This window comes from Hylobates moloch, unplaced genomic scaffold, assembly GCF_009828535.3.
Source record: "Hylobates moloch isolate HMO894 unplaced genomic scaffold, HMol_V3 SCAFFOLD_20, whole genome shotgun sequence".
Taxonomy (NCBI): domain Eukaryota; kingdom Metazoa; phylum Chordata; class Mammalia; order Primates; family Hylobatidae; genus Hylobates; species Hylobates moloch.
The window spans coordinates 27,289,280-27,309,859 of NW_026652295.1; the positions used below are offsets into that span (position 1 = coordinate 27,289,280).

Genomic DNA, 20,580 nt, shown 5'->3' on the forward strand with positions numbered 1-20,580 from the left:
TATGGGCTGCAGATGGGTGACTAAGTATGCCTTCTATGCCCTCAAAGATAATTTTTCCGTCAATATTATGTCCTTTTTATGGAGATGGGCTGGACCCTGAATCAGTAGGTTTATTACAAGAATTAGGGCTAAATCCTTAGAGAAGAGATTGCAGGACATAGAAAAATTAGTGTTTCATTAGACCAAGGGCTGCAAGGGTGATGTCTGAAAGTTGAAAAGAAAAATGCAAATAACTAATAACTTTAGCTTGGCTCAGTAAAGACTGAAGTTTCTCAGAAATAATCTCCTCACTGCCAACCTGTCAGTGCCCCTCATTCTGGCTTTATATCTCCAAGCCTTCCACCTTCTTACCTGCTATCTTGATCCATCAGTCTTTCTCTTCTACATGGCCAAGCAGGTCACAGCCTCTTTTCCGCTTTCTGGATGATGCTCTCTCACTGAGGCCTGGGGCTTCTCAGGCAGGATGGTCAGGAACTGCTCCAGCAACAGAAGCTTCAGAATCTGCTCCCTGGTGTGGGTGCTCTGGCTGCAGTCTCTGTTGGCAAGTCTCCCAGAGATGTCTTAGAGTCACTCAAGGCCCAGGGGAATCCTGATAGCAGAGGTGCCGGAAGTGTCATCTGCAGATTTCATGATATGAAGCACTCTTTCCTGGAAGTCTGTATTCCTGATTCCATGTCTAATGACTAGTGCAAACCAGGAGCAGGCAGTAGGAAGTTTATAATAAGAAAGGATAGAAAATAGGCCGGGCAAACTGTCATGTTAAAGAAGCATACACGACCGTTTTTTTCCACCTTGACTTGCACAGCTGTTTTCTGTACCTCAGGGAACTGGCATGGCCACAACTAGGACTTCTCTTATTCTCCAGATAGGTTGAGCCTTGAAAATTTGTGGCAGGTTCACTCTGCCTAGAATTTTGGGATTCAGGAAGATTCCCATTCAGCGTTTTATCTTCAGAGTTAGTCCTAATTTTTATAAAAAATGAAATTATATAATAAATATATATGTATATATACATATATCCTATATATAAATACACATACACACATACAACAAGGGATTAATATCTAAAATATAAAGAATTTCTACCCTCTGATAAGAAAAAGTTAAAATGTTCACCATAAAACCAGACAAAGGATATGAATAAGGAATTCACAAAGGAGGAAATGCAAATGGCCAATAAATGGTATAAAAAGATGCATAGTGTCATTAGTATTCAAGGATTAAAAATAGAAGCGAGATACCATTACACATTTAACAGCTTGGTAAATATTTAAAAGTTTGATAATGGGCAAGGATACAGAATAACAACCATACTGTGCTAGTGGGAATATATATTGGCACAGCCAATTTGGTGGCACGTTAGTGATATTAAAATTTTAAATGCACATATGATATCATGTTTTAATTCTGTCATTCTCCACTGTCTTTGAGAACTAGGATACTTGACATGGAAGCTAAGTATGAGTGACAGCCTCTAAAATGTCCCCCAGTACTCCCACTTCCCAGTATTCAAGGCCTTGCATAATCCCCTCCTTTTTTTTTCAATTTCTGACACACAAACTTTTATTTATTTGCTTGTTTTTGATTAAACGTTTGTTACAGGCAACCTGGGAATATCTTTCTTTTTCCAAACCAGCTATAGAAAGGTAATTGATTGTACTTAGTTCTCAGAACTTCAGAAACAACATAATAGGTAAACAAGTTCTTAAAAGAAGTATTCTAGATAACAGTAAACGAGATTCTTTCAACAATAGTACTCTGTTGCAGTGAGAGATGATTTTTCTGAAGAATCCCAAACCTCACAATATTCTCTATATTTCCCAGCCCCTTACACACACACACACACACACACACACACACACACACACAAATGTAAAATCTTGATCTCACATATATAGAAAGGCTCTATAAATGACAGGAAAAATTGAAAAAATAACAGCATATGTCAAAGAGATACAAAATAGGCATGTGTTAAGACTTTAACAGAAATTATAGAAAAACACTTTTAGTTAAATACCTTTACATTGTTACAACAGAACTGATGATATCATAACTTTCATAGATAACTGAGAATTGTGACTATATCCTTTGCTTCAATACTTTTGCTCTAAAATATGACCATAAGTAAAACATATGTACATAAATTCTTTCCATGAACAGCTTGATTGCAGAAAACCAAACATATTTTAGATATATCTTAACTAAATACTGAACTATTTCAGTGCCTTCAGTTACAATGTGTTGCTCACACTGGCATCAAGTGGAGACTGATAATCTAAAAGAATAGCATTAAGTATTATTCAAACTGGTCCATAAACATTCTCAGTGGTTCTTAGGTTCTCAAATTTGAGGAACATAGTCCTAAAAGTTTACAAGTATGCTTAGCTGTAATTGAAATTCTAACCTGCATAACATAATGTAACTTAAAATGTTAGTCTCTCCAAAAAAAATAAAACCCAGGACCTCTTTATAAGAAATCATCAAATTTATTACAATATCTAGTTTTATTTTTAAACTGTAGCTGCTGGACAATTTTTGTAATTTAAAATTCATTATCGGGGTACAGAAAACACTAGTAAGCTGACAGTGAATTAAATACTAACAGTGAATAAAATTACTAGACCATGCATTTATGAAAGTCATGTTTAATAGTAAAACATCCCAGTTATACTTCTTAACTGAAAGAAACATCCTTTAGCTCCTTCCAATTACAGCACATTCTCATTTTGAGATCATTTATCCTTTTTCACCCAATTACTACTATGCCCAACAAAATGTTTCCAAATTCTGTACTTTTCTTTACCACTTATGAGGTATGACTTCACTGTTACTCATTAAGAGTTCTTTGGCCGGATGCTGTGGCTCACCCCCGTAATCCCAGCACTTTGGGAGGCCAAGGCAGGTGGATCACGAGGTCAAGAGATCGAGACCATCCTGGCCAACATGGTGAAACCCCGTCTCTACTGAAAATACAAAAATTAGCCAGGCGTGGTGGCACGCACCTGTAGTCCCAGCTACTCGGGAGGCTGAGGCAGGACAATTGCTTGAATCTGGGAGGTGGAGGTTGCAGTGAGCCGAGATCGCACCACTGCACTCCAGCCTACCAATAGAGTGAGACTCGTCTCAAAAAAAAAGCTTTAAAATAAATTTGAAATTTAAAGATTCACTTTGAACCTGTTTGATCAGAAAGTATTAAATATTACTACCACATGAGTTAAAACAAAAAATGGGATAAAAAACAAAAGTGTCTATGTAATCAGTGAATTACTTGATAGGACATTTTAACTATTTTACAGTTCTGCTTAGCACAAGAATAAACTGGTTCCAGGGTACTACAGTGTTTGGCATTTTTACTGCAAGCTCTAAACTATAGTGTTACTCCTCTCAACAAGCCATCTCTAAGAAAATGGCAGTGTTTGAAAGCACAAAAAGTGTTCTATCCAATAGGTGGCATTATACATAGTCAAGGTAAGAGGAATCTTTTTATAAAATTACATTTTAAAAAATGCGGCGGGGCATGGTGGCTCACGCCTATAATCCCAGCACTTTGGGAGGCTGAGGCAGGCGGATCACAAGGTCAAGAGATGAAGACTATCCTGGCCAACATGGTGAAACACTGTCTCTACTAAAAATACAAAAATTAGCTGGGTGTGGTGGTGTGCACCTGTAGTCACCACTACTCAGGAGGCTGAGGCAGGAGAATCGCTTGAACCTGGGAGGCGGAGGTTGCAGTGAGCCAAGATCCCACCACTGCACTCTAGCCTGGCGACAGAGCGAGACTCCGTCTCAAAAAAATAATAATAATGTAAAATGTCTTGATAATTACCAGTTGTCTCAAAGGCTAAAGTAAGAAAAATGCAGTAAATAGAAGTACTCGTTGATTAACATTATTTTGAGAAGGCCAGAAATAATTCTAAGAAGTAATAATAATAAAAGACGTAATTAATACATGATATCTCTTTTAAGCCAAAGCACATTTTTCACCTCAGACAGGACAGTTCTTTTACATTCTTGATTTCCTTTGTCCAAAACGGGACGCCATTTTAAATAGAGTTCATTTGAATAGAGTTCATAATATAAAGTCATTTTTCTCCACATTTCAGTGTTTTTCATTTCAGTACATAAACTGCTAAACAGCAAACGACTAAGTCAGTTATAAAGAATTTGTACCATAATAAATGCTAATTTACAATAACTGTCAATAGAAACCTATAAACACCTACACCCAAGCCTAAAAGTTACTACAGTATTGAGGTCGGAACTAACATGATTCTTCCATTTGGTCAAATTTCATTTACTAAATAATACTGTCAAGAAATCCAAAGAAGAAACCTTAGTAGGTCCTTCCAAAGCTGCAAAATTTTCCATATTATTTCCTCTGGTTGCAGAGCCTGTTCAGTCCTTCAATCCTTTTGTAGTCGTTTAGCTTTTGCGATGTTTTATAGGCATTTTTGTTTCTTCTTTTGCTCCTTCCCCCTGGCCTCAATCATCTTGGCCAATTTCCAACACAGTACAACACTTGCTAGGAACAGTGGAGTAAGGGCCAAAATAACAGTTGTAAGGAAGTCATATGGGTCCTTTGCAGCCCATTCCACAGGCCTTTATATCAAACATCCTCATAGCAGTCTTATGAAAACTGGGGGCTGGGCGCAGTGGCTCATGCCTGTAATCCCAGTACTTTGGGAGGCCAAGGCAGGCAGGTCACCTGAGGTCAGGAGCCTGGCCACATGGTGAAACACCATCTCTACTAAAAATACAAAAATTAGCTGAGCATGGTGGTGCATGCCTGTAATCCCAGCTACTAGGGAGGCTGAGGAAGGAGAATCACTTGAACTTGGGAGGTGGAGGTTACAGCGAGCAGAGATTGTGGCACTGCACTCCGGCCTGGGCAACAGAGCAAGACTCCCTCAAAAAAAAAAAAAGAAGAAGAAAAGAAGGAAGGGAGGGAGCGAAGAAGGGAAGGGAAGGGGAGGGGAGGGAGAAAGAAAGAAAGAAAAAAGAGAAAGAAGAAAGAAAGAAGAGAGAGAAAGAAAGGAAAGAAAGAAAAGGAAAGGAAAGGAAAAGAAAAAAAAGGAGAAGAGAAGAGAAGAGAATGAACCCGGGGCTTATGCTTGAGTAGTGATCTCTAACTTTGTCCTGTTATTATTAGTGACCCAATCACAATTTCAGATGACCCTTGGCAGTCTGTCTTTTTTAGTTCTACCATAGACATCTGAGAGATGGTTTAAATTCCTATCAGGCCGCAGAGCCACAGGGGCCACGTTCACCCCTGCCCCTCGGCCTTGGCAAGCGCAGGGCCCTTATTGCACAGAAAGGAGGGTCCCTGGGGATACTGGGTCAGCCCCATCACACCTTGCATGGCCACCATTTCTGCTGGGCACCGGGAGAAAACCATGGCAGCCACAGCCACCAGCATCCCCTTTATCACCCCCAACACACTCCTTTTAAATAACTTGCTTCTAATTAATAGAATACAGCAATGTTGAGAGGATGTTACTTCTGTGATTAGGTTACAAAGAAAACGGTGACTTCTGTCTTGCTAGCAGATGCTCTCCCTTGGGGGTTTTGACGAAGCAAGTTGTCATGTTAAAGAAGCCTGTATGACAAGGAACTGAGGATTGCCTATTGCCAACAGTCAGCATGTAACTGAGGCCCTCAGTCCAAAAACCCTCAAAGGGTTTGTTGATTTCTGACAACAGTTGTGTGAACTTAGAGCTGATCCCTCCCCAGTTAAGCCTTCAGATGAGATGCCAACTCTGACTAACACCTTGATTTCAGTCTTGAGAGACTCTGAAGCATAGGACCCTGCTGAGCCATACCTGGATTCCTGACCCATGGAAAGGATAATGTGCATTGTTTTATACTACTAAGTTTTTAGTTAATTCATTATACAGCAATAGATGATAATAATACAAGGGGAGATACAAATGTAAAGAGAAGTAAAAACCCTGTAGTTCTGAATTAGAAAGAAAAACAGGCATACACAGATATATATCTCCTAGGTCTTTCTATTGAAAAGGCTTGGAAACAATAACCAGCCAAGCAATGAGCCTTTGCTAGCATCCAATTTGTCATCTTGAAATTCCATATCCCCAAAAAGAAATCAGGATTCCTGGGAGAAATGGCTGAATCCAAATCAGAGGCAAGAAATGTATGGCATGAACCTGAAACATCTTGTCATATCATAAAGCAAGGGTCTTGAGTCAGAAGTACTCAGGTGCCAAGTTGAAGACCTTCCCACTTGAAGATGGGAAAATTTGAGCACCAGTAAAGATAATGACAGCAATGAGTTGAAACACTTCAAGTATGTTTATATCCATGAGTTTGTAATTATTCTTAAAAAAAAAAAGAAAATGGTCACCATTGGAGAATGCTAGGGAGCCATGTATTTTGAAAACAGGTAAATAAAGGGAAACAAGTATTTATCCTGCCTTTTCCATAGGAACTGTACCACTTGGTAACCACATAGATGATAAGGAAAAGTTTTTTGTAATGTATTAAAAGTTTATTACAGAAACATTACGTATACAGCAGGGTGCCTCTGCTGCCTACAAGCTGTGTGACCTTGGGTGAGTGACTTAACCTCCTTGTGCCTCAGTTTCCACCTCTTTAAAATGGAGTTGACTACACATTTAGATCATGTATGGGGATTAAATGAATTAATACATGTCAAGCAACTAGAACAGTGCCAAGCATATGGTGTTTCAGAAGTGTCTATTATCATTATTATATTTATTCCTAAAATGCTGGCATTTATCCAACCATAGTTCTTGGCACCCCTTGCACTGTGCACCCCCAGTCACTCCTGGGCTGGAGCCCGGTGCGCATCCCCAACCTGCATCACCCCACTCACCCTGGGACTCACCCTGAGCTGAGCCGATCTTTAACAGAGACTCTTCCAAAGCCTTTGGGGACCTTGACACCCAGGCAAGCCCTGCACCACTGACCCACCTTCTGCGCCTCCTTAGGTGGCTTGGAGAATATTTCATATCATTAACTTCCTCACTTTGGGCCCATCTAGGGCAAAGAGGCAAGTAGGAGACTCTTTTCCTTACTCCTCAAATATCCTGGGACCTTCTGTTTAGTTCTTTTCCAGTTCCTAACCACTATGGATCCCACCCCACCTCTATACACCACTTGCCCCACAGATGGATTTACAGGCTTTACCTCTATTGCTTTACCTCCTGAGAGCTCTCTCCTCACCCACCTAACCTTCATGTCTTTCCACAAAAGCACAGAGAGGTGAAGTAACTTGTGCACAAGTCACACAGCTAGGTGGTAACAAACTACAGCTATGCTATGCTACGAAGCAGCAAACTTAACTGTGTCTTCACTTTCCCAGCCCTTCCTTCCCATGATGCTGCACTTTCCCAATCACTCCCCAGCCTCTCGTACCTCACCTGCATTAATGCAGCTGACCTACCAGAATTCTATTCGTTTCTTCCTCTTGTATACCAACAAGTTATCTTCCACATCCCCTCCCTCCAGTGCTTTCAGGGTGCAGCTACTCATTCAAAATAATTACTCAATACCTAATAGGAAAGAACACTAGATGGGAATCAGTCAGTCTTGAATGCAGACCTTTGCCACCTCACAGGCATGTGACGTTGAGCAATCACTTTTATTTCACTGTGCTCAGTTTACACAATAAATACGCATGGCAAACACCTGTGCCTTCCTCTTCTAGGATGATTGTGAGGATCACTTGACAACCTCAGTGGGAAAACTATTTTTATTCCATAACTTAGCCTTTGCACTCGCTGATCCTTCTTCCTGGAACATCCTTCTAGATAGCATCAAGCTGTCTCCCTCTTTGCCTCCGCATCTTAGCTCAAATGTCTCCTCCTCAGTGAAGCATCCCTGACCCCAACCCCCCGCCCTATATAAGGAAATCTTACTCCTCCTTATGCTGCTCCACTTTCTTCTGTTTCAAAAGCACTTCATCACCTTCTAATATACTACATAGTTATTATGATTATTGTCTATTATTTTTCTCTCCTGCTAGAATGTAAACTTTGTGAGGACAGGAAACTTTGCCTGCTCTACTGATGCATCCCAAGTTCCTACAATGGTGCCCACTGGCCTAACAAGTGCCCCGTGGATGTTTGCTGACTGACAGAGTGCCCCCATCCACAGTCTGAGCCTCCCTTCTTCTCTAGGTCTCTTGGTGTTCCTCTAATAACAGGGGCACTGAAAATCCTTCTTGTTACTGTCAATGAGGCCAAATGCAGGAAGTAGTGGTATCAACTACTACAACACTTTGGACCAGATAAATGAAACAGAATCAGGAAAAAAAACAACAACAACAACAACAAAAAAACGAAACATTCCCAAATTCTCCCTTCAATTTTCTCTTTACTACAGGCATGCCCATTCGGGCCCTTTTTTACGTCCCCATCTCTCCCCTCCTCCTCTCTTACTCATTTGGGATATCCCTCATTCCCTTAATGTTCCTCCTTCACCCTTTTGTCTTCTATTTTGTGGCTTTTTCCTCTGTCAGCTTTACTTTGCTTTTCTGAATAGGTGAGAGAGAAAGGGACTGTCTGAGCACTGGGGTTGGAGTCACAGAAGGACCACGTGAGGCTTCAGTGTTGAAGGTAAGTGTGGCATGCCATAGTACCATAGATAAGGAAACCTCAGCTGGGACTTTGTTCCTGTGGCCCAAGCAGTTCAGAGAGCCCAAGAGAGGACCGGGGGTGTGGACTGGCAGGTCTGCAAGGTGCTGGTAAACATGCAACAAACAGCCGCTTTCCCTTCACCCTGTGAGCTCATGCAAGAGGAGCAGAAGCTCTGTAGAAGTAGCTTTTTCCTAAAGTAAACATTTATGGGTCCTGTTTAGACTGCCTGGGTAAACATTTAGCTCTATTTTCCTATTCCAGAGCAAAGGACACTGCCTTGCTCTACAAACTCACCTCAACCCACCTGCCCGTTGCACTTCACAGGCATCTCAGTCCTCTTAGGGTGGGACAGGCAGTGGGTCAGTGAGGGGAGCACAGGTTTAGGGACTACCTACTGATGTAGAGGTTGCAAGTGGAAGGATGGAAAGGAAGCTATTATGTGCTTGGTGCCTGTAGCATATTAAAAGGACCATACTAATCCTCAGGGTAGTCCAGGACCTTGATACTCAAAGTGCACTCCATGAACCAGCAGCATCTGCGGCACCTAGGAGTGCATTGCTCATTTAAAATGGAGATTCCTGGGCCCCCTTCTGACCTTTTGAATTAGGAATCTGCATTTTAACAAGATCTCAAGTGATTTGTAGGTATTATAAAATTTCATAAACACTATTCCAGAAAATCTGAATTCAGCTAATTGCTAATTGTTCTATTGACAAATAAAATAGTAAGTGACTTTTAAAGAATTGCTTATGGCTCCTAAGCCACGAGGAAAAAAAATACACACACATATATGTATTCTTTAACGCTTTAAAAATAAACTTCAAAGACAAAGGTTTAGGGCAGAACAGTTTTAAGCTGAACTTTTATTTCCTCTTTTGAAATATTCTGATTCAGGTTTTGACTGTAGAGAAAAGAGTAACAAGAATGTCAGCAGAGGCATTTCGTATCCTAATTTTAACATGATACTTAAAATTCTACCTACATTTGTTAAATGCTATTATTTCTTATGTAAATCATAATGCACATTTATTGAGATCTACATTTTAAGTACAAGTTTGTATTTGTTTAATCTTATGTACCCTATGAGGAAGGTACTGGTATCATCCTCTGTTTTACAGATGGGGAGACTATAGCATAGCAGCATTTAGATAAGTTGCCTAAGTCCCACAGTTCACAAATGGGGAGGAAAGATTTGAACTTGGTGCCAGAGCATATGTTTAACCCTGACAATAAATGTCTAAGCATGCTGGTCTCCCCAGTAAGCAGCAAGCTGCCCAAGATATCAGACTTCTTTTCTTTATAAAACTACTTAAATGATGCTGCTTGCAATGGCACTCAAAGTTGCTGACCAACTCCCAAAAGAAGAATAATGCTGACATAAAAGGCTATGAATTAAAGAGGTACCTTGTAAAGAACAGAGATTTTAAAGTATCATCTTACTTATTATTTGTAACAAAAATGGAAAACTTAAATACAGTAATGACCTGCATTGAGAATTTGATATGAATTATCAACATAGTTATGTTGATATGTATATACTATGTTGATGATTCATATCAAACTCATATTAACTCATATGATATCAACATATATATTGATGATTCATATCAAAAACATGAGTTAGATATGAAATGAGACATAGATTTCTAAGCCATTAAAACTACAGGTTTCATACCATGGATAATGCTGCATAATTATAGAAGCTATCTATCACATTCCTAGGGGAGACCATAGCAATGATTTCCTGTGGGAATGTGGATGATTCTTATTCCCCAAAACCTTACGTTTGTTTAAAACGTCACTCTTACAGAAAAAGATGCACCTCTGAATATCCTTTGATCTTAGCCAATCTTTTTTTAAAAAGTATACATGGATACTGGTCTTTTAGAATTGTTCAATATGCAGTATTGCTCAAAAACAGCCCCTCCATAACAATTTATTTCCAGATAAGATTTTGTCCCTTTAAAGGAAATCATAAGAAACGGACCAAAGGATAGGGAATAAGAAGGCCACCCAGCAAACCCCTACAATCGCAGTCATCCACACAGGAGACACCAACGCCTGGTTTGTAGACAAGTGGTTCAATGCAATACAAAATAAATTTTATAAGAACAGAATAAACCACTTGAAAATCTTACTTTCCAAGATGGCCCCATTTAGGGGTCTGAGGGTCCACAGAATTAGTCCAGTTCTGCTGGAACAGTATGGATTCTAAGATGCCTAATAAGGTTGCAATGATGACTGAAGACTTTCCCAAACTCATCACACTCATGGTCTCTCTCCAGTGTGGATTTTCTGATGTTTCTTAAGAAGTGTCCGCTTACTAAAGAGTTTACTGCACTGACTGCACTGATAGGGTTTCTCACCAGTGTGGACTCGGAGATGCTGGAAAAGCCCTGCATTCTGAATGAAGGCTTTGCCACACTCACGACACTGATAGCGCTTCTCTCCAGTGTGTATCCTCTGATGCTGAACAAGGCATGAACTGAGGAGGAAAGCCTTCCCACACACTTTGCATTCATATGGTTTTTCCCCTGTGTGGATTCTTCTGTGTCGAGTGAGGCCATTGCTGGCACTGAAGGCTTTCCCACACTCCTTACATTGATAGGGTTTCTCTCCAGTGTGGCTCCGCCGATGTTCATTCAGGCTTGACCTCCGGCTGAAGGCCTTCCCACATTCTTCACATTCATATGGCTTCTCCCCAGTGTGGATTCTCTGGTGCTCAGTGAGTACTGAACTCTTAGTGAAGCTTTTCCCACATTCATTGCACCTGTGGCGTCTCTCTCCAGTGGAATGTGCCTGCTGCTTTTCTGCCTTGCTGTCTTGTTTACAAGTTTCTCTGTACTTAGAATCCAAAGATACATCCCTTTGGAGTCTGCTATCCTCCAAATGTTCCATTTCTTTTAAGATTTCTTGCTTTGATGCCAACTCCTGGTTCTCAGGTATACTTTCACCATCTGGAATAATAAATGGACCAAACAATGTAATCTCTTTCCTTTATGAAAGAATATAGTCATAGGATGGAAATAGAAAGATCGATATCAAACAGACATGTTCTAGGAATGAAGAACTGTCAGTTAAGGATGGGGTTGAGTTAAACAGGGATGTTTAGGCTAGTAGAGTAAGGAGTCATCAGCACTGCTAAAATAGCTGGAGGGAGCACCCAGAGGCTCCCAGATAGGATGTACATAAGCAGGCACTATATTATATTCATTACAATGCAGGCACTGTTCTAAGTGTTTTACATATGTTAACTTATTAAACCTCAAATGACTCTGTGACTGACGTGCTATGATTATCCCCACTTCAAATATGCATAAACTGAAGGCACAGGGAGGTTACCTGACGTGTCCATTGTCACAGAGCTATTAAATGCAGCATTTAAATTCCAACCCAGGCAATTTAGCCCGAGCGTCCACAGTCTTAACTGTTACCCTATATAGACCCACCAGAGTTCTCCTGAACGGACCTGTCAAAATCCTTACCTTGTTCTTGAAATTGGTGGAGGCAAAAAGATTCATATTTGAGCTGTGTCACCATAGGCTGAAGCTGGATGTCTGCTGGTTCCTGCTTGACCTTCAGATGTTCCACATCCTCCGAGAGCACTTCAGAATGTCCATGTTCATGGTCTGGAGCCTGAAGGCAAGTAGGCATATTTGGTTAAAGAGGGGGATTATAGGAGTCCAAGCTAATACTAAATGAAAGATATCACATGGAACTATATGAAACATTTTCTAGAGAGATGGCACAGTAGAAGGACCAGAGTTTAATTCCATACCCAAAAGCAAAACAGGGAAGAGTGGGCCAATCTAGTGTGGTGGTTTAAAATAAATCCACCAGGTAGAATTTAACCCTCCACCCCCAGGCCCCTGAATGTGGGCTGTACTTGATAGCTCAACTCTACTGAATAGAAAGTGAGGCAGAAGAGATGGTATATAACTTCTGAGTCATAAAAAGCATTGTGGCTTTTTCCTTTCTCTCTCTTTCTCTCCTTCTCCCCTCTGGAGGAAGCCACCTGACATGTTGTGAGGGCACTCAAGCAGCCCCATGAAGAGTACCAACATGGTAAAGAACTAAGACCTCCTGCCAACAGCCAGTGAGCAGCTGAGGCCCCCTACCAACAATTGTACCAGTAAACCATCTTGGAAGTGGATCGGCCCACCTGAGTCTTGTCATCAGATGACTGTAGTCTTGGCCATTAAGGTTTAGGGGTAATTTGTTACACAACAGAGAACTAATACATATAGCTATAGCCAACCAACCTGTGTCACCAAACCCCACCTTTCATTTACTATTTAATGTCTTGAAGTCCATCTTTCTCCTCTCACCTGGTTCCCTGGCTCACTAAGCTCTTGTTCTAGATCTTCAACTACAGCCACAGCCTCCTCCCCACTCTCCGGATGGTGCTCCCGCACCCAGGCCTGGAGCTCCTCAGGCAGGATAGTCAGGAACTGCTCCAGCACCAGCAGCTCCAAGATTTGCTCTTTGGTGTGGACTTCTGGCCTTAGCCACTGACGACAGAGTTCTCGGAGCCGGCTCAGAGCTTCTCGGGGACCAGGAGTTTCTTGGTAACAAAACTGCCTAAAAAGTTGTCGGGAGGCTTCTTGGCCAGAAAAGTTGTTCACTCGAAGGTGGGTTTCTTGGTCCCAGATAGGGTCTTCCTCCACTTTCACAATCTTAAGATCATACTGTTCCTCTGTTGAAGCCATTCCTGGGGTTAATTTAGAAGGCTTACTCTGGCTTTAAGTGAAGGGATAACTGTGATTTAAAATTTTCTGATTTAATCTTCCTTAGGAGAAGACACCTGATGATAGAGCATTATATATTAATGGAAATAAATCATAAAGTAGTGGGGAAAAAAGCAAAGTATGGAAAAATGAATGGTATTCTATCATTTATGTTAATAAAATGTATATATAGTTACTGACTTACATATGTTTAGCAACTGGGAAAAGGCTATGGCAGAGTATGTTAATAGCCTCAATTCTTCCCCCTTCCCTATAGCCATGTATTAATATTTTGCAGTGCCCTTCCATTGTGACACTGGATTCAACAATATGACTTGATTTTGCCAGTGATATTAGCAAATGTGATGCATGCAGAGGTTTGAACAGCACGTATGTGGCTGGGTTTGCTTACTTTTGCCCTCTGAAATTGCCAGAGAAGGATATCTTTCAGATGATAAGAGACATGTAGGACAGAGCCAGATCACCCCAGTGGAGCAGATGAGACCATCCTAGATTAGCTGACAGCCAGCTAACTGCCAGACATGTGAGCAGGCCTAGCCTGAGGTCTGCAGAGCTGCTGGATGCAGATGTATAAATAGGGCCTGCCCACCCCAGGTAAGCTGTGCCCCATATACTTATGTGCTAAACGTAAGTTTATCACTATATGCCACCAACGTTTTGTGGCTATTTATTATACCAAATTATTATGGCAGCAGATAACTGATATAGAAGGGTGAACCTCTGGGAAGCAGAATTAGGTAACTCTGGAATAAAAAAAGCAAGAGATATTTACTTTTTGAGCACAGACATGATGGTAAAAGGAAATGCTCATTGGAGCATTTCACATTTCAGATTTTCAGATTAGGGATGTTCAACTGTTAAGTATAATGCAAATATTCCAAAATCCAGAAAAATCTGAAATCCAAAACATTCTGGTCCCAAGCATTTTGGATAAGGGATACTCAGTCTGTAGAAGTGACTTAAAAGCCTGGGCAACATGTGTATATGGTAGCTCTAGGAGGAGAACAGGATATATAAAACTAGCTATAATATCAGATGATGAATGCTATAATAGAGGCCTCACCAGAATATTCAGGGAGTAAAGAATAGAAAAAAGAATTTCTGACAGGGTATGGAATATTGAAAGAATATTACTTAGGGGCAAGTACATTTGAATTAGGCTAAAATCATGAAAAGGAATTTATCAGGCAGAGAAAGGAAGGTATCTGCCATCACAAATCAAGCAAACAACATGAGGAAATATATTTAAGAGCACACACAATGGCGATAAGGACAGGCAAAGCTGAACTATAGAATATGAGTTGTGGGTAAAAATGTGAGAGGAGATGAGGTTAGAAAGATGCATTACATGGGATAGAAAATGGCCTTCAACTCTAGGCTTAGATGTTAGACTTGACTTTATGGAAAACTGAGAGGCATCAAGGCTTTTATTTCATTGTCATGGTGTTAGATCTGTATTTTTAGAAAATATTGAGTAAGATTCAGGATGGAAATGGTAAGAATATGTTGCAAGGTTGTGGCCATTTAAGTTGGGAAGTTTAATGGTAGTTAAACTGATACAATGTTGACTTTAGTGGTGTAATTTAAGTTTTATATGATTTTTGCCTAATGCTAATTGAATTATTAAGGTCTGAGAGCACTTGGAAGTTTTTCAGTTACACTTTATTGGGTGAAAATGCATTTATTCCATTCATTCCAATATTATGTGTCTATTAGGTGTCTGGAATAGTGTGAGGTGCTTAGTTCAAAATAGTGAAAGGAAAGGTCCCTACCTTTATGGTATTTACCATGGGAAAGACAGACCTTAATAAAATATTCACATAAAATGATGTTACAGAATTGAGAATTTGAAGAGTTACAAAGATCATGGCATTTATTCTTTGTCAGTGTCCAATGCCAAATGTATATATTTTTACTCCTTACTGTAGCATCTGGTAATTTGGTTTGTTGAGTCTTCAGTGCAGGAAGACTGAAAGTCTGAAAATTTCTAATTATGAATTTGTATTGGATTCCATTATTATTAAACATGTAGCTTCTCATGGCCTTAGGTTTATAGGCAAAAATTCTTCTGCAAATATGCGTTCTGCACTTTAATGCTATTGAGAAACCATGGAGATACAGTTGGCTTTTTTTGTTTTGTTTTTTGTTTTCTGGATCACTACAGGCAATGTCTCTCATATCCAAAGCCACGGGTGGAGTATTTCTCCATCAATTGTATTCTTTTCCCCACAATTGGTGCTTAGGATTTACCCCCTGGTCTTATGCCACCATGAACTGTCTTTATCCTTAATGCACAGCACAGTACCTGGCCTGCTGTCAGTGCTCCATAAATGTTTTCTGGGCAAATAAATATATTCTCCCCTCCTGTATCCCCTTTTACTTCATCAAGCCATGGTAAGGACAGGGAAAGGAACACAGAAGGGAAGATACACTCTTTCTTCTTGTCCCCCAAACCACCCCTGTTCCCAGGATGTATATGCATTACCCTATGTTCCCAGCCAGTCCTCCCATCTCTTCCTATCTCCTCTCCCAAACTGCTACAGATTACAGACACTTCTTATTTTTAAAATGCCTAGAAGACTTACAAGTCTGGACTTACCCCCAAATTATGAACTCATCTTCAATGTTTTGTTCACCTGATTTATTCGATTAAATGCAAATTTGGTGTCATCTGATATCCTAGCAGGGAACAAATACTTGATAGACATCTGATGAATTAAATGGAATAACCTATTTAAAATGATCTTTACTGAAGCATTGCAGTACAGTGAATAATGTTCAAATCCTGTGGCCTCTCTAAGCATTAATGACCATAGTATTCCTCTTATAGCTGTTATGATTATACAATGTAATGCATATAAAAAGCTTAGCACAGTACCTGGCCCATAGCAATTATTACATAAATATCAATGAGCAGGTATTATTAGTAAAGTAGTATTAGTAAATTGAATATCTTCATTTCATAGAGGAAATAGACCCCAAAAAATAAAATATTGACTTCATACATTAATACTCAGTTGACAGTTGAAAATGCTAGAAGAAATATTCAAGAAAATCCAGGACAGACTGTGACCAGTGGTGACCTCCCATTTGTGTACTGAAACCCATCTCTAGATACCACCAGGGGTATCCCCCTGAACATCCCAACAACAGCTCTAAAGCAACGTTAAAGATTGGATTCAGATTTCCAGGGTGATATGAAACAGGCCAATTTATGATAATTACCAATTGGCTCCAAATATTTGGCATTGGGAGATGACATATAAAAGGGGATAAAGAGAAAGACATGGCCAGCTACAAATACAAGACAAAAATCTCAGTGGACCAAAACAGAAACACAGAGTAGTTAGTGGAGTTGATGACTTGACTGTAGAAATAGTCAAAGACATCCTAGAATTCAACTCCTGGGGGATTAAATGTGGTGTGTCTCAGGTTGTAGGGAACCAGTCTCACTGTTTCATGCCAGGACCTGCAGTGGACTGCCACACTGAAGAAAGGGAGACAGAAAAATAAAAGGCAGTTGACTGCTGACTCAACTTATGACTTTATCAGCAACTAAGGCCCAGGAGGCAAGAGACAAGGAGAGACTCGTTACTAGTAACTAATCCATTTATTTGCTCACTTAGTCAATAAATGTTCATTGAGCACCCATAACATACCAGGTACTTGGCTGGGCACTAGGGCTACAATGGTGAAAAAGACGGGACCAGGCCCTGTTTTGCTGGAGCATACATTTTAACAGGGAAGACAAACTGAAAATAAAAGCAACAACAAGGCCTGTCGCGGTGGCTCACGCCTGTAATCCCAGCACTTTGGGAGGCCGAGGTAGGCGGATCACCTGAGGTCAGGAGTTCGAGACCAGCCTGACCCACATGGAGAAACCCTATCTCTACTAAAAATACAAAATTAGCCGGGTTTGGTGGTGCATGCCTGTAATCCTAGCTACTTGGGAAGGCTGAGGCAGGAGAATCGCTTGAACCTGGGAGGTAGAGGTTGTGGTGAGCCGAGATCACGCCATTGCACTCCAGCCTGGGCAAAAGCAAAACTCTGTCTCAAAAAAAAAAAGAAAAGAAAAGCAACAACAAAAATAGGTAAGGAGGCAAACAAAATAATTACAAGTTGTGATGATTACTATGAGGAAACTAAACTAGGCACTGAGTTACCAAATAAATGGACAGCCTATTTAGATGGGGTAGTGGTGAGGTAACATTTAAGCTGAGCCCTTAAGTGCAAAAGAAGTGAGCCATACAGAATAGGGATGAGGGAGGGGAAGAGCACTCTGGACTATCCAAAGGCCCTGAGGAAGTGCATGCTGCCATCAAAGAAAGGAAAGGAGGTTGGAGTGTCTACAGTCATGTGGGAGAAGAGTGGTAAAATATTAGGCTGGCAAGCCAAGCAAGAGTCAGGTCATGCAGGGCATAGGAGTTAGGATTTTATAAATGCAATGAGAAACCACTGAGGTTTTAAGAAAGGAAGTGACAAGGCTGAATTATGTACCAAGAAGCTCTGCTACTGGATGGAGAATGAGCTGAGGGAATGAGGGTAGAGGCAAAAGTGGAAGCAGAAAGCAAGAGTAGAAGCAGAAGAGGCAAGAGTTGAAAAAAGGGTAAAGTGGAGGGGGTGAAGACTATTGCACTGAATCTGGAAAGACTTCCACTTAGTTTAGATGTTACTCTACAAGTGAAAGGAGAAACAGCATAACTTTGTAAAAGCAGTTCAGTCACTGGACAATCAATTTATGGAGCTGAGCTAATAGCTGGGAATACACAGATGTTTATAGCTCATGAGGATATAGTTACAATACAATAAAATAAAAGCCATAATTTAAAAAATGTATACAAGGTATACTCCTGGAGGAAGTGGAAGAGCTCATCCTAAATACAAGATAAAGTTTTTATGCATTGCCTGTAATCCACAAAGGAATTCATTTCACATATATTTACTAAGTGTTTATGAGGTGTCAGACAGCAAAGAGTGAAACAATGCAGAGTTTGGTGAGTCCCCACTGTCCTTCACTGAAATAAAAACATGGCAGAAAGAGCATAAAAGAGAATGTTTTCATTCGCGTCAGTATAATTAGCAACAGCAACAAAGAGATCATGTAAATCACAAATCATCTGTGTTGTAAAATAAATCCCAAAGGATAACCAATTACGATAACAAGAAAACAGAAAAAGACCTTAAATATCATGAGGAAACAGTCAAATCCAGAAATGGGGATGCACTACAGGAAGACTGGAAGAGCCTCCTTTTCAACAAGGCAATGGGATGGGAGGAAGGGAGGCAAAGAGTAAAATTGTCCTAGGTTAAGACTTAACTACATGCAGTGAGTGGTCTACGATTGGATCCTAGTTGGTACAAACAGCTGTAAAATACATCTGTGGGACAACAGGGGGTGGAGGGATTTAAACATGAACTAGGTGTTAGGTGAAGCGCCTACACTTAGTTGGGTGTGCTAATAATCTTGTGGTTATGTAGGGAACTGTCCCTAATTTTTAGAGATGCATTAGAAACTAGAGGTGACAAGTTATGAGGTTGGTGGTTTTTACAATATTTAAAGAAAACATTATATGCGACAAACATTGCATAATGTTGACTTATTAAATAAAAGTTACGTGTATATAGGAAATAAGGCTTTTGACAGGGAGAGAGGTCCGCGCCTTCTCTACCTCTGGACCTCGGTTTCGCCGCAAAGCTCCGACCTTTCTAGGGGTCTCTCCCATCACCCTGTGAAAGGAGCTACCTAGCTTGCCTTGGGTAGATAGCAAGGGAAGGGTCCCTGGAGAGCCCGCCCACCCATGGTTCAGTGTCTTATCCCCACATAACATAAAACTAAGCCTGGGGAAAAAATCAGGTTGCGGGCACCGATAAGGGAACTAGCACAGGGTGTTGTGCCTAGAGATATGCCCACGGCTGCATAGATAGAAAAACTTCGGGCCCATTTGGATAAAAACTTGCACAGAACCTCCAGCTCACTCAGATAAGGGAACAAGGCCTGGCACATAATGCCTTTGTCCTTTGTATAGTCAGCAGATTCCCAGGAAAAGTTTCTTCTTTTGTGGGTATGGGCACGGTGGGCTCTGGTAGGTTCCGGCGGGCGCTCTACTTTCCTTTATTAGGACTATAAGCCCAGCTTCTGTGAATCATCACCTCAGCCCCTGATTGGTCCGGGGCCAAACTTCCACTTCAGCTTCTGATAGGTCCTGGGCCAAGCTAAGCAGCAGCTATGAATCATCATTTCAGCTCCTGATTGGTCCCGGACCAAGCTGAGTCAAGCGTTCGCTAGGACAGCCCGCAGACTAAGCGCATTCCCTCTCCTTTCCAGTCCATAAAAACCCCAGAAAGTGCCCCATAGTGGGTACTCCCGGTCGGGACCCCCTCTCTGCTGGCAGAGAGCTTTTTCCTTTCGCTTATTAAACTTTCGCTCTAACCTCACCTTTGTGTCTGCGCTCCTTAATCGTCTTGGAGGCAGGACAAAGAACTCCGGGCGTTATCTCAGACAAAGAAAGACTGTTTAATCGTCAGGATAAGGGGCGGGACCTCCACCTACTCTACTGGGGCTTCAGGCCAGTGATTGTGTAGGGGCGGGGGTCACGCCTGCGCAGACGTTCCCTCCCCGCCTACTCCAAGGCACAGACCTGAAATCTTCTGAGAACCTGGCGGGTCGCGACCAGGGGCCAAGACTCACCTTCGGGGCACCGGGAAGCTACGGAACAGGTGGCGGGGCTGCAGCACCCCAGTGACCGATCAACGGCAAAGGCCGGAAATGCGTCAGCCGTTCTGAGCCCACTGGCTGAAGCCAGGCAACTCTTTCCTTTCTAGCAATTCCAGAGGTGGCTGCATCTTGGTGACTCCCTTATTGCAAACCCCGGGGCCAAAAATCCCAGTCCCACTGGGTGCGAGGCGGAGAAATCCGGCGAGGGATTTCTATGGGGAGCGGCCCCCACCATTTAGGAGTTAGATGGTCATCGAGACGCAAAACATTAGGGCCGGAAGGTGTTAGGAAAATATAAACGTAGAGAGCGAGTAATAGGAGGCAGTTCCACGGCCAAACAGGTTTATTTACAGGAAAAGCCTGCGAAGAGTTCCAGTTAGGAATCTGGCTGAGATCCTGATCGCTTACAAGCTGAGGCTTTTATAATAAAGTTTCTATTGGGGAGGGGTTGGGGAAGTGCTGGCTAGTTGGAACTGTTTGGAGACTTTCCAACTGGGGT

The 20,580-nt window shown here is 41.3% G+C and overlaps 1 protein-coding gene, 1 long non-coding RNA gene and 1 pseudogene across 2 annotated transcripts; 1 reads left to right on the top strand and 2 right to left on the bottom strand.

Moving 5' to 3' along the window:
* Positions 1-4,403: 4,403 nt before the first annotated feature.
* LOC116460346 (small integral membrane protein 15-like) lies at positions 4,404-4,614 on the bottom strand (annotated as a pseudogene).
* Positions 4,615-6,544: 1,930 nt separating this feature from the next.
* Positions 6,545-13,027, top strand: LOC131382106 (uncharacterized). The gene is made up of 4 exons (XR_009211274.1): positions 6,545-6,569; positions 8,524-8,597; positions 12,161-12,264; positions 12,630-13,027. It is a non-coding gene; the product is annotated as an uncharacterized LOC131382106 (long non-coding RNA).
* On the bottom strand, positions 9,452-20,105 carry ZSCAN31 (zinc finger and SCAN domain containing 31). Its single transcript, XM_032141437.2, has 4 exons — positions 19,803-20,105; positions 12,947-13,422; positions 12,104-12,254; positions 9,452-11,575 (listed from the first exon to the last, which is right to left on the bottom strand). Exons 2-4 carry the CDS (start codon positions 13,325-13,327, stop codon positions 10,887-10,889), a joined length of 1,221 nt encoding a protein of 406 aa, XP_031997328.1. The 5' UTR covers positions 13,328-13,422; positions 19,803-20,105; the 3' UTR covers positions 9,452-10,886.
* Between the last annotated feature and the right edge of the window lie 475 nt (positions 20,106-20,580).